The 13752-nt window shown below is 38.1% G+C and overlaps 1 protein-coding gene across 3 annotated transcripts in view; it reads left to right on the top strand.

Annotated features, from left to right (window-relative positions):
• The first annotated feature begins 1510 nt into the window (after positions 1-1510).
• The window catches only part of LOC133620351 (uncharacterized), a 244253-nt gene continuing 232011 nt past the window's right edge, over positions 1511-13752 (top strand). For 2 of the 3 annotated variants that reach the window (XM_061981792.1, XM_061981794.1), the window contains exon 1: positions 10656-10805. In XM_061981792.1, coding sequence (XP_061837776.1) covers positions 10691-10805 — 115 coding nt within the window. In that variant the 5' untranslated portion in view covers positions 10656-10690. Of the gene's footprint in view, positions 1849-10655; positions 10806-13752 lie in introns of those variants that run through there. The other variant, XM_061981793.1, reaches the window with a different exon arrangement.

Genomic DNA, 13752 nt, shown 5'->3' on the forward strand with positions numbered 1-13752 from the left:
TAAATGACAGAATATGTATATTTTTCGCTAAAATGTCGTAAGGGGGGACACTTACACAAAATTTTTTTTTAATTGACTTGCCTCAGCAGGACAATACTGGTCGTGTAGTTGTAGGAGATGTCTCAAAACCTCATCAGGAGTCCCGACCAAACACGAAAATGCCAGAAAATGCATATTTTTTGAAAACTTTTTTTCGCTAAAATGTCGGAAGGGCGGACCCTTACACACAAATTTAAAAAACAGACTTGCTTCAACAGCACAAAACTGGTCCTGTAGTTGTGGGAGATGTCTCAAAACCTCATCAGGAGTTCAGAGAAAACCTGAAAATGGCAGAAAACGTATATTTTTTTAGAACATTTTTTCGCTAATATGTCGTAGGGGGGGACCCTTACACCACAATTTAAAAAACTGACTTGCTTCAGCAGCACAATACTGGTCCTGTAGTTTTAGGAGACGTCTCAAAACCTCATCAAAATTCCCGACAAAATCCGTTAAATGGCAGAAAATTCGTATTTTTTGAAAACATTTTTTCGCTAAAATGTCATAAGTGGGGACCCTTTCTTACACAAATTAGAAAAAAACTGTCTTTCTTCAACACCATAATACTGGTCATGTAGTTGTAGGAGATGTCTCAAAACCTCATCAGGAGTCCCGACAAAACACGAAAATGCCAGAAAATGCATATTTTTGAAAACTTTTTTCTCGCTAAAATGTCGGAAGGGGTGACCCTTACACAAAAATTAAAAAAAAAACGGTCTTTCTTCAGCAGCACAATACTGGTCCTGTAGTTGTAGGAGATGTCTCAAAACCTCTTTAGAAGTCCCGACAAACCCGTAAATGACAAAATATGTATATTTTTTTTAAACTTTTTTTCGCTAAAATGTCGTAAGGGGGGAGACCCTTACACACAAATTTAAAAAACAGACCTGCTTCAAGAGATGTCTCAAAACCTCATCGGGAGTCCAGAGAAAACCCAAAAATGGCAGAAAACTTATATTTTTTGAAAACATTTTTTCGCTAAAATGTCGTAAAGGGGGACTCTTACACAAAAATGTAAAAAACTGACTTGCTTCAGCAGCACAATACTGGTCCTGTAGTTGTAGGAGATGTCTCAAAACCTCTTTTAGAAGTCCCGACAAACCCGTAAATGACAGAATATTTATATTTTCCGAAAACGTTTTTGCGCTAAAATGTCGTAAGGGGGGTACGCTTACACAAAAATGTTTAAAAACTGTCTTGCTTCAACAGCACAATACTGGTCTTGTAGTTGTAGGAGATGTCTCAAAACCTCAATCAGGAGTCCAGAGAAAACCCAAAAATGGCAGAAAATACAATGAGGATTATTGTAAATCTCCCATTTACACACGACAGAGGAGCTCCGCAGCCCCCCAGCAGCAGTTGGAGGAGGTTGCACACACACACACACACACACACACACACACACACACACACACACACACACACACTGCAATGAGAGAGGACACACCTTCAGTCCCTGCTGCAGCTCCACAGCGACAGAGGGAGGTTTTTCTGGAAGTTTGCACACACACACACAACACACACACACACACTCACACACACACAAACACACACAAAGCCGGCGTGAATGTGACCCAGAAGAGGCACAGAGGAAGAGAGCACTCGGAGAAAGGCGCACAGGTGGAAGTTGATGCCGACACTACAGCTGCAACTTTTTTTTTTTTTTTTTAATAATTTGACTTTGCTTGATGGGAATGGAGAGAGCTGCCATGCATGATGAGGACAGGAGTGAGCCCCAGCAGGAGAGAATGAAGTAACCGCCATGGAGCCGGACAATGGCCCACACTCCCAACTAAAAGGAGTGAGGGGGTGAGTGAGAATATTTACCATCACTTTTTTTTACGTGTGCATGTGGGGCTCCAGTCGTGCATTATTGTGTGTGACAATGTACAGTACAATGTACAGTACAATGTACAGTATAATGTACAGTGCAATGTACAGTACGTGGGAAAAGTTGTGCTTTTTGCTGACTTTGTTTAAAAGAGAGAAAATGTATGAGAGGAGGAGACACTGGTCTTATCTCTCCTCCCACGTCTTCTGATTATTGGCTGCACACCAGCCCAATGAGAGGAGCGGAAATAACCAAACATGTTGCATCATATCCTTCTTTGCTTGCTTGTGTACAGTACAGTTGTTTTAACATCTGTGTCAAACTCAAGGCCCGGGGGCTAGATCTGGCTCGCCACTTCATTTTACGTGGCCCGCAAAAGCCTTGAAATATGACAACAAAAGTACTGGAAATAGGGTTGTCCCCATACCAATATTTTGGTACCGGTACCAAAATGTATTTCGATACTTTTATGAATAAAAGGGGACCACAAAAAATGTCATTGTTAGGGTACATCAGTGGTCCCCAACCACCGTGCCGCAGCCCGGTACTGGTCCGTGGATCAATTGGTACCGGGCCGCACAAGAAATAAAAAAAATAAAAATAAAAATGTTTTTTTTTATTTTATTAAACCAACATAAAAAACACAAGATACACTTACAATTAGTGCACCAACCCAAAAAACCTCCCTCCCCCACTCATTCACACTCATTCGCACAAAAGGGTTGTTTCCTTCTGTTATTAATATTTCTGGTTCCTACATTATATATCAATATATATCAATACAGTCTGCAGGGATACAGTCCGTAAGCACACATGATTGTATTTTTTTTATGACAAAAAAAATAAAAATATAATAATAATAATAATAACAGGGCAGCACGGTGGGAGAGGGGTTAGTGCGTCTGCCTCACAATACGAAGGTCCTGAGTAGCAGTCAGTTCAATCCCGGCCTCGGGATCTTTCTGTGTGGAGTTTGCATGTCATCCCTGTGACTGCGTCGGTTCCCTCCGGGTACTCCGCCTTCCTACCACCTCCAAAGACATGCACCTGGGGATAGGTTGATTGGCAACACTAAATTAGCCCTAGTGTGTGAATGTGAGTGTGAATGTTGTCTGTCTATCTGTGTTGGCCCTGCGATGAGGTGGCGACTTGTCCAGGGTGTACGACGCCTACCGCCCGATTGTAGCTGAGATAGGCTCCAGCGCCCCCCGCGACCCCAAAGGGATTAAGCGGTAGAAAATGGATGGATGGATGGAATAATAATACCATACCTACCCACCACCCCCACCCCCGGTCCGTGGGACAAATTTTCAAGCGTTGACCGGTCAGCAGTTACAAAAAGGTTGGGGACCACTGGGGTACATGAAACATATGATTATTATTGTAATTTAGTCCTTAAATAAAATAGTGAACATACTAGACAACTTGTCTTTTAGTAGTAAGTAAACAAACAAATAATCCTAATTAGTCTGCTGACGTATGCAGTAACATATTGTGTCATTTATCTACCTATTATTTTGTCTACATTATGAGGGACAATCTGTAAACAATGGATTATTCATCTACTTGTTCATTGACTGTTAATATTTGCTTATTTTCGGTTTTAACATGTTCTATCTACACTTCTGTTAAAATGTAATAATCACTTATTCTTCTCTTCTTTGATACTTTACATTAGTTTTGGATGATGCCACACATTTAGGTATCGATCCGATACCAAGTAGTTACAGGATCATACATTGGTCATATTCAAAGTCCTCATGTGTCCAGGGACGCATTTCCTGACTTTATAAACATAATATGAATTTTGAAAAAAGGAAAAAAGAGACAATAAAAAAAATAGATGCAATCATAGTAGTATCGACTAAATACACTCTTGTACTTGGTATCATTACAGTGGATGTCAGGTGTAGATCCACCAATGGCGTTTGTTTACATTGTGACGCCGGTGAGCTATTGTATCCTCCTAGGGTGTGTAGTGAAGCATGTTTAGCTATTCCTCGTCCTCCAGTGATAATGGTACATGTAAGAAACTTACTTTATTTGTCACAATGGAGGCGAGGAATAGTGATTTAGAAGTAGCTAAAACACTGCCGACTGTGGATGGATGTTTGCTGCTAGCTAGCTAGCCATGTCTTAAAGCACCTCTTCCTGAGGGTGTTTCAGTGTTATAACTTCACCTTTATCTTTACTTTTTACACCAAAATGCATCCATTCTCCCTTTTCTGTCTACACACTGTGTCTGCCTGTAAGTACTCTGTGTGTGCGCGCTGCCGAACATGCTCCTCTGCTCGTAAAACCAGCAATGTTACGACGTGGCTGGACCGGTACTATTTAGAGGTGGTATAGTACCAAATATGATTCATTAGTATGGCGGTACTATAGTAGTACCAGTATACAGTACAATCCTAACTTGAAATTAAAAAAATACACATACTGCATACAAATGTATGCCTTATGAACTTTAATATTATCTAATAATATAAACAATACATTATCATACATTTAAAACTCTTTTTGTTAAAAAATAAAATAAAAATAAAAAAAAATCTTATGATTTGAAAGCAAGTTATCCATCAAATTGTCCACTGTAAAAATGACAATAGATCTTATGGTAAAAAAAAACTGGCAGCTTAGCCCCCGGAATTTAACCTTACAAAAATACTTTGTTGCAAGTGTCGTCACGTCCGGTTGCAGACTAAACACCGGCTCAAGGAAACGCAACCAACTCCCCCTTAGTAATGTTGCGGTTTTCAACACCAACAAAGCAAGTATTCTTGCTCGAAAACACTCTTTCGAAATGAGCTAGCTAGCTTAGATTTGCCGTAGACAGGCTACTATTAGCATTGGCGGTTTTACATGGCGATTTCAACACCTCCAAATGTGGTCATGAAAAGTACAACTAAGATGAATGTTAGAGTTGGTGTGTAATAAACACAATACTTACAGTATAACACTTTGTAGGGCACAACATAACACATTTAGCCTCCTGTACAAAGTTACTTTCTGGTTAAACATATCATAGATAGCCAAGGCCAGGGATGTTCAACCGGTGGCCCAGGGGCCAAATCTTGTGCGGGGAAGACGTCATAGCGGCCCCCAGGTTTAGTTGAAAATTTGGGAGACAAACCTTTTTGCATCAGGTTCCTAAAAACACCAGAGAGCTGCTGTTAGACCATGTAGACACCTTGGCAGGTCCTTGTATTGACATTTTGACCTTGCTAGCAAACACAGAACACTGGCGTCCAAACTTGTGAGTTACATAACTGAGGAGTTCCTCAAGGCACGGCCTTAAGTCCTCTTCTTTTCGTTGTTTTTGTAATGTGATTGGTGTAAAAAGATGTTACTGTAACTTGTCTACTTCAGATGCAGTCAGTAGTCATTTGTTATACTTGTGGTGTTCCTCAAGGGTCCATTTCAGGTCCTCTCCTTTTCATTATTTCTGCTCCTCAACTGGTGGCCTGCGAGTTTAGTTAAGAAAACTTGTGAGCGACTCAGTTTTACAGCAGATTTTGTCAGATATGATCTTTGACTAGCTTATATATATATATATATATATATATATATATATATATATATACATATATATATATATATATATACATACATACATATGTATATATCCATCCATCCATCCATCTTCTTCCGCTTATCCGACGTCGGGTCGCGGGGGCAGCAGCTTATGCAGGGAAGCCCAGACTTCCCTCTCCCCAGCCACTTCGTCCAGCTCTTCCTGTGGGACCCCGAGGCGTTCCCAGGCCAGCCGGGAGACATAGTCTTCCCAACGTGTCCCGGGTCTTCCCCGCGGCCTCCTACCGGTGGGACGTGCCCTAAACACCTCCCTAGGGAGGCGTTCGGGTGGTATATACATACTAGAGATGCGCGGTTTGCGGACACAACCGCGGAGTCCGCGGAGTCCGCGGATTATCCGCGGATCGGGCGGATGAAATTAAAAAAAATAAGATTTTATCCGCTCGCGGGTCGGGCGGATTAATTAGATTTTTTTGTTTTTTGCGGGTGGCAGTTAAACCAATTGGGAAATATATATACATAGTTAAATGCTGTTACCCACATACGAAAAACGAGCAGGCACCTGCAGCATATGCCACAACAGAAGAAAAAAAAAAAAAGAGATGGACACTTTTACGGAGCGGAGGGACGCCTCGCCGGGGTCCGGGACCGAGGCTCCTTCCCCCGAGAGGGCCCCACCGGGAGCCGTAGCTGAGGCGATCCGCGAGAAGGGCCCGACGCACGTCCAGGGTCACTACCGTGCCCACCGCACCGACACCCCGCCTCGTCCGCTTTCGCCGCGGCCGGCGTCACGCGCAGCAGGTAAGCAGCTTACCTGCCCGCCACCCCCGTGGCCGGGGGCTCGTAACATGGGTCACTCCGCGCGCTCCGCCCGCGCGGCTTACCTGCTTGCTCGCAAAATGATTATTAGCATTCAGACAGGTTAAAATGTTGCTAAAACCATCACTTTTCTATCAGTCACAGTGACTTTTCAAAACAAAAATATTACAGCAAAAATCATATGGGTTGATTGACATGTTTATTCTGTAAGCTAACTTCAATAGTTTGAAATTATTTTGACAGTTAATGCCAGTTATCCTGTCAACCTTTCACAAGACTTCAATTTGTTAATTGAAAGTATAAACAGTATAAACACTTTTTACAGTATGTCGTGCTGTGAAATACAGCCGACAGGATGGCGCACCAAACACAAAGCAAGGCCATGCTGCAGGAGAACAATTAAGGACTTCTTTCATTTAAGGTTTGTGATAAACCATCAAACTCATTCGTTAAAAGGACTCTATAGTAATATAAAGCGAATTTTTCTGGACATTATCATGCAAGAAAAGTTTATTTTTGGGATCGCGATCACCGCGTAATGATTTTTAAAGGTTGCATTACATTATTAACTGTCCCATGTGATCAGCCAGTGCGATTGGAAGTCCATGCTCAATTATTGCCTCCGTAAATAAAACTTCGGCATTTATCACATCCAAAGAATCTGTTTGGGCGACAAAAAACGTTGAAAGTTTTCCACTTGTATCGCTAGCAACGGCATTAGACTTGTGTTTTTTTGTCCCAACGTGGTCTTTTACATCACTAATTCCTCCGTGTCCGATCGAAAAATCTTGTCTGCACAAGGTGCAATTCGCGTAGTTTTCACCCTTTTTTTAAATTTTTTATTAATATTAGATATATAACAACGGGCGGATGGCGGGCGGATGCAGTTCTGATCAAACGTTACTTCGGGTGGATGGCGGATGGTTGACGACTTTCTGCCGCGGTTGCGGATGAAATAAATTGCCTATCCGCGCATCTCTAATACATACATACATATATACACACATACATACACTTACATACATATTATATACATACATGCATATATACGTATATATATATACATACATGTATATACATACATATATATATATATACACATGCATACACATACACACGCATGTATGTATGTATGTATGTGTATATATATATATATATATATATATATATATATATATATATCACACACACATTTATATACATATGTATATATATATATATATATGGATATGTATATACATATACATATACACATATATATATATATATATATTATATATATACATACATACATATATATACATACATGTATACATACATATATATATACACATACATGCATATACATCCATATATACATACATATATACAAACTTACATACACATACATGCATATACATACATATATATACATATACATACATATATACATATACATACATACATACATATATATATACTTGCAGTGTGTATATTGTACATATGTGCATGTATATATTGTCCATGTTAAGTATCTTAAAAAAAACTAAAAACTTAGCCTTACACCCTAAGTCAGCTGGGGTAGGCTCCAGCTTCTATCCTGACCTTACACAAGATAAGCGCAGTAGAACAAAGACAGACTAAAGCTTGGTATATATGCATTATCTGGCAACTGGGAGGGATGGTATGTTTTGCATTGCATATCTGGCCCTGGTTCTGAGCACCAGAATATTTTATTTCGGACCAAAAATGTCACCATAAAAAGCATTTCAATAAATTTGTGAGCCAATTGGACAGTGTTCATGATATAGTGTTTTGTTGGATGGAACTCGGTTCTCCGTATGCTGGGTTACAAGAACTGCTTGCATGGTATTTTCACCAGCCGAGGTGTCACCCAGATGTGATGGGGATTTTACGACAGAAACAAAGTGAACGTTTTCCACTCGTATCAGTGTCCTTGGTCCACGCAACATTTAGCTCAGTCTTCCTAAAAATGTTCATATGCAAAATACATGCTGACAAATCGCCCACAAGTCTAGGGGGGCCGAAGCTCCTGGTTTTTCAGCAATTGAACATTAAAAAAGCACCATTTCAATATGTTTTAGTGTTTAAATAATTTAAAAATGGTCAACAGAGTTGACATAAATTCATACCCCATTCATCCAAATGAATCATTATGTCTGTTTCATGTTATTTAGTCACTACAGTAATTACAACTTGTGTTCACATCCACAGGAACCACATGGGTTAGCCTACTCTATACCGTATTTACAACCTTACTAGTGTTCACTTCACAGCCACAGATGCTTCATCCAGTTATTGACATTATTTACACATTACTTTGTCTGTTTCAGTCACTATGTTATTTAGTCACTTCAGTAATTACAACGTGTATTCACATCCACGGGAACCACATGGGTTAGCCTACTCTATACAGTATTTACAACCTTACTACTGTTCACTACACAGCCACAGATGGTTCATCTAGTTATTGACACTATTTACACATTACTTTGGCTTTTTCCTTTTTTATTCTGCTTTAGTGGATTACACCTGGGATTTTATAGCTAATTTCTCTCTCTTCGACTCCCTCTCCACTTGTAACTGCTCCAAATGCAAAAATCATAAAGAGTACAAACAATGTTTGTTGTATTAGCTAATTTCCTTTATCTGAATAGCCATTTGTGATTTATAACATGAAATAACAAATATCCTGCAGTCATGTTGTTTATGTTTTAAAATTATTCAACTATTCAATGTCAAAATATAAAGAGTAGAAATAATGAACAAAATGTGAGCTACTGTCTTGTTGTAAAACACCTTTGAAAATGAAAGTTAGCATTTAGATAGGCTATACTGTAGCAAAAGTCATCACATGTCTGCCACACATAGAACATGTTAAAACAGAAAATAAGCAGATATTAACAGTAAATGAACAAGTAGATTAATAATTATTTTTTACAGTTTGTCCCTCATAATGTAGACAAAATAATAGAATGATACAGTGACGTGCAGTCACTAGAGGCAGGTGAGGCAGGGCCTCACCTGCCATCACGAAAAGAAAAAAAATGTAAAAAGAAAAAAAAAATTTAAATTGTTATATGTATCCAGTGATTATACTATAAAGTTATTTTCCATTTAACTTCACCAGTTTTAGATTATTTTTATTCAAAATCGCTGAATTTTCACATTTGCCGTTCAAATACTGCGAAGAGACGGTGCGGTGAACAGCAGCCAGTTGAGGCACGTCACTCAGTGCCGCAACATGGATTGCGCAATGACTCGGCTAACTGCTGGCCTGCTGTGCAGATACACCTGCAGACTGCAGGTGTACCTAATTCACAACTCCTCCAACACGAACATTATTGTTTTTGCACGTTTTGGCTTCTTATTAAATAACTTTTGTAACCTATTTTCATGGGCTTTCCTCTTTGTGATGTTAAGTTCCTGTTATGCGCTGTTATACAGTATATGCCTTGAGCTCTTATTTTGAAGGCGCTAAGAGCGGAAGTGATGTCACGTTGCGGAGGTTTTTGAAAGAAGGTAAATAAAGTGGTCCTCGTGTAAACTGGAGCCTCCGTGTTTGTTATTTTGTAGTTTCATACAGTATAGGCGACATTTATAAACCCTCGGTTACACTTTTTTAAATAGATTCAATCTTGCACGTGGAAAGTTTAAGTGAGGGCTTTAGTTGCGGTGCATGGACTTAATTTCTAAGTAAAGGTAAGACCATAATAACGTTTTTTTTAATTAAATGTGCTTTTTTGTGTGCTACAGTTTGTATGTGTAAAGTTAAAGTTAAGTTAAAGTACCAATGATTGTCACACACACACTAGGTGTAATGAAATTTGTCCTCTGCATTTGACCCATCCCCTTGATCACCCCCTGGGAGGTGAGGGGAGCAGTAGGCAGCAGCGGCGCCGCGCCTGGGAATCATTTTTGGTGATTTAACCCCCAATTCCAACCCTTGATGCTGAGTGCCAAGCAGGGAAGAATGCTGGTATAAACTTTTAAACATAACCTGTTAACTGCTGCCAATCAAATGGTGAATAAGATACTCTTTAGGGTTCATATGTTTGTAAATCTGACTGTGATGAAGTCAGTGCCTCACCAGCCATCAACCTCACCGCACGTCACTGGAATGATAAAAGACACAATATGTTACTGCATACGTCAGCAGACTAATTAGGAGTCTTTGTTTGTTTACTTACTACTTAAAAGACAAGTTGTCTAGTATGTTCACTATTTTATTTAAGGACTAAATTACAATAATAAACATGGGTTTAATGTACCCTTAAGATTTTTTGTTACAATAAAAACAATGATGACATTTTTTGTGGTCCCTTTATTTAAAAAAGTATTGAAAAGTATTGTATGTATTGAAATACATTTAGGTACTGGTAACAAAATATTGGTATCAGGACAACTGTAATGTCTGCTGGGATATCTCCTGAAACATTAGGGGGCGCCACATATGTTAGCCTTGGAGTGATGCCATTTTGCGCTTACATGTTATTTGTTTTTTTTCCCCAATTTCCTAGGAAAGTCCTGATTCTTTGGAGCATATTGTGTTGCACCTTCTCTCTCAGACTGGCACAGGCACAAGGTGAGTCCTTTTGACCTTCGAATGAGAAAAAACGCACAAGTCACAGTGAGATGATATATGGACGATCTACAGTTTCAGGTGACTTTAATGGCATGCTAATCAATCAAATAGCCTTCAGTACTCCTGATATTAAATCACCATCATAGGACCTCAACTTTCAGTAATCCTGAGATTATCTTTCACTAAGGAGATCAGCGCATATGCATTCCCTCGGTTTTACATATAAACCTCGTCATGTCAACCATAAGGACAACTTTGTTTCACTTTATCCTTTTATAAATACCCTTTAATGTCAATGCACCTGTAGATTTCTAAAGGACCAAATATGCAATAGGTTATCCATCCATCCATCCATTTTCTACCGCTTATTCCCTTTGGTGTCGCGGGGGGCGCTGGAGCCTATCTCAGCTACAATAGGGCGGAAGGCGGGGTACACCCTGGACAAGTCGCCACCTCATCGCAGGGCCAACACAGATAGACAGACAACATTCACTCTCACATCCACAGGTTATCCCTTTATTATTATTTTTTATTTCTACCTGAACATAAAAAATAGTTTTTTTTACTCAATATGAGAGTAATGCTCTTAGAAACCTGAGAAAATGTGTTTGAAGCAATTAAAAATTGTTTCAAGCATAACTCCTAAACCAAACATGCAATATGTCTAATAATGCCTGTATTAATGTACATATCTTTGTGAGTTTTACTAGAAACATGTGCTTTTGTAAGGGTTGCCAACACACAAAATAGATTTTTACTCAATATAAGAGTAATGTTCTTAGAATCCTGAGAAAATGTGTTTGAAGCAATTAAAAATTGTTTCAAGCATAACTCCTAAACCAAACATGCAATATGTCTAAAAATGCCGGTTGTAATGTGTCTGGGAGTTTTACTAGAAACATGTGCTTTTGTAAGGTTTACAAACACAAACATTAGTTTTTTACTCAATATGACATTAATGTTCTTAGAATCCTGAGAAAATGCGTTTGAAGTAATTAAAAATAGTTTCAAGCATAACTCCTAAACCATACATGCAATATAATGCCTGAATTAATGTGTCTTTGTGAGTTTTACTAGAAACATGTGCTTTTGTAAGGTTTGCAAACAAAAACAGTTGTTTTACTCAATGACAGTAATGTTCTGAGAATCCTGAGAAAATGTGTTTGAAGCAATACAAAAATATTTTAAGCATAACTCCTAGACCAAACATGCAAAATGTCTAATAATGCCTGAGTTAATGTGTCTTTGTGAGTTTTACTAGAAACATGTGCTTTTGTAAGGTTTGCAAACACAAAAAAATAGTTTTTTACTCAATATGACAGTCATGTTCTTAGAATCCTAAGAAAATGTGTTTGAAGCAATACAAAAATATTTTAAGCATAACTCCTAAACCAAACATGCAATATGTCTAATAATGCCTGAGTTAATGCGTCTTTGTGAGTTTTACTAGAAACATGTGTTTTTGTAAGGTTTGCAAACACAAAAAAATAGTTTTTTACTCAATATGACAGTCATGTTCTTAGAATCCTGAGAAAATGTGTTTGAAGCAATAAATTGTTTCAAGAATAACTCCTAAACCAAACATGCAATATGTTCAATAATGCCTGAAATAATGTATCTGTGTGAGTTTGACTAGAAACGTGCTTTTGTAAGGTTTGCGAGCACAAAAAATAGATTTTTACTCAATATAACAGTAATGTTCTTAGAATCCTGAGAAAATGTGTTTGAAGCAATAACAAATTGTTTCAAGCATAACTCCTAAACCAAACATGCAATATGTCTAATAATGCCTGAATTAATGTGTCTTTGTGAGTTTGACTAGAAACATGTGTTTTTGTAAGGTTTGCAAACACAAACATTAGTGTTTTACTCCATATGACAGTCATGTTCTTAGAATCCTGAGAAAATGTATTTGAAGCAATAAAACAATATTTTAAGCATAACTCTTAAACCAAACATGCAATATGTCTAATAATGCCTGTTGTAATGTATCTTTGTGAGTTTTACTAGTAACATGTGCTTTTGTAAGGTTTGCAAACAGAAAACAATTGTTTTTTACTCAATATGACAGTCATGTTCTTAGAATCCTGAGAAAATATATATGAAGCAATACAAAAATGTCAATAAGACAGTGCTAGTCTGAGGGCTTGGTGCAGGATTCGATGTATTCATCGTCACAATAGAGCGAAACCCTTTCTTGTCTGGGCATGTCCTCTCCTGTAATGGGTAACTGATGAAGCCAGTTCAGTAAATGCCCCTAGAACATCATTATCAGACGATGTTAGGATGAAAAAAGGACCTGGTTCTTCCTACTTCTATTCAAATATGTAATGGAAGGTGTTAAGCATGTCCAAAACAAATCAACCAAGACTCAGTTGTAATAAACGTTTCCACTACTTGTGGCAGTAATTTTTGATTGATTGATTGAAACTTTTATTAGTAGATTGCACAGTACAGTACATATTCCGTACAATTGACCACTAAATGGTAACACCCGAATAAGTTTTTCAACTTGTTTAAGTCGGAGTCCACGTTAATCAATTCATGGTAACCTCAATGGCAATCTCAAACAAACAGAAGTCTTGAGCTAAAGTCACAGGGAAGTTTCTTAAGCGCAAAAATTATGACTAAAGTGGTGAAGCTGTATTTTTGTTTGCACTTTATTTTTTGACAGTTATAGAAACATGTTTGGTATTATTTACCATTAAGTTAGTTAAAATGTATTTTAGCGGTGTCAAATGTGTTTTGTTTAAAAAAAAAAAAATCTAATTATTCACATTTAAATTTCGATTTGTGATTAACTCCAGTAAATTGCTTGCTTACATAATTTAATCTACCATGTTTTCTGGACAGAAAGCCGATACTTTTTCTTAAGCGCAAAAATGATGACTAAAGTGGTAAAGCTGTATTTCATTTGCACTTTAATTTTATTCAATTTATTTAAACA

The sequence above is a fragment of the Nerophis lumbriciformis genome, linkage group LG24 (assembly GCF_033978685.3).
Source record: "Nerophis lumbriciformis linkage group LG24, RoL_Nlum_v2.1, whole genome shotgun sequence".
NCBI lineage: Eukaryota > Metazoa > Chordata > Actinopteri > Syngnathiformes > Syngnathidae > Nerophis > Nerophis lumbriciformis.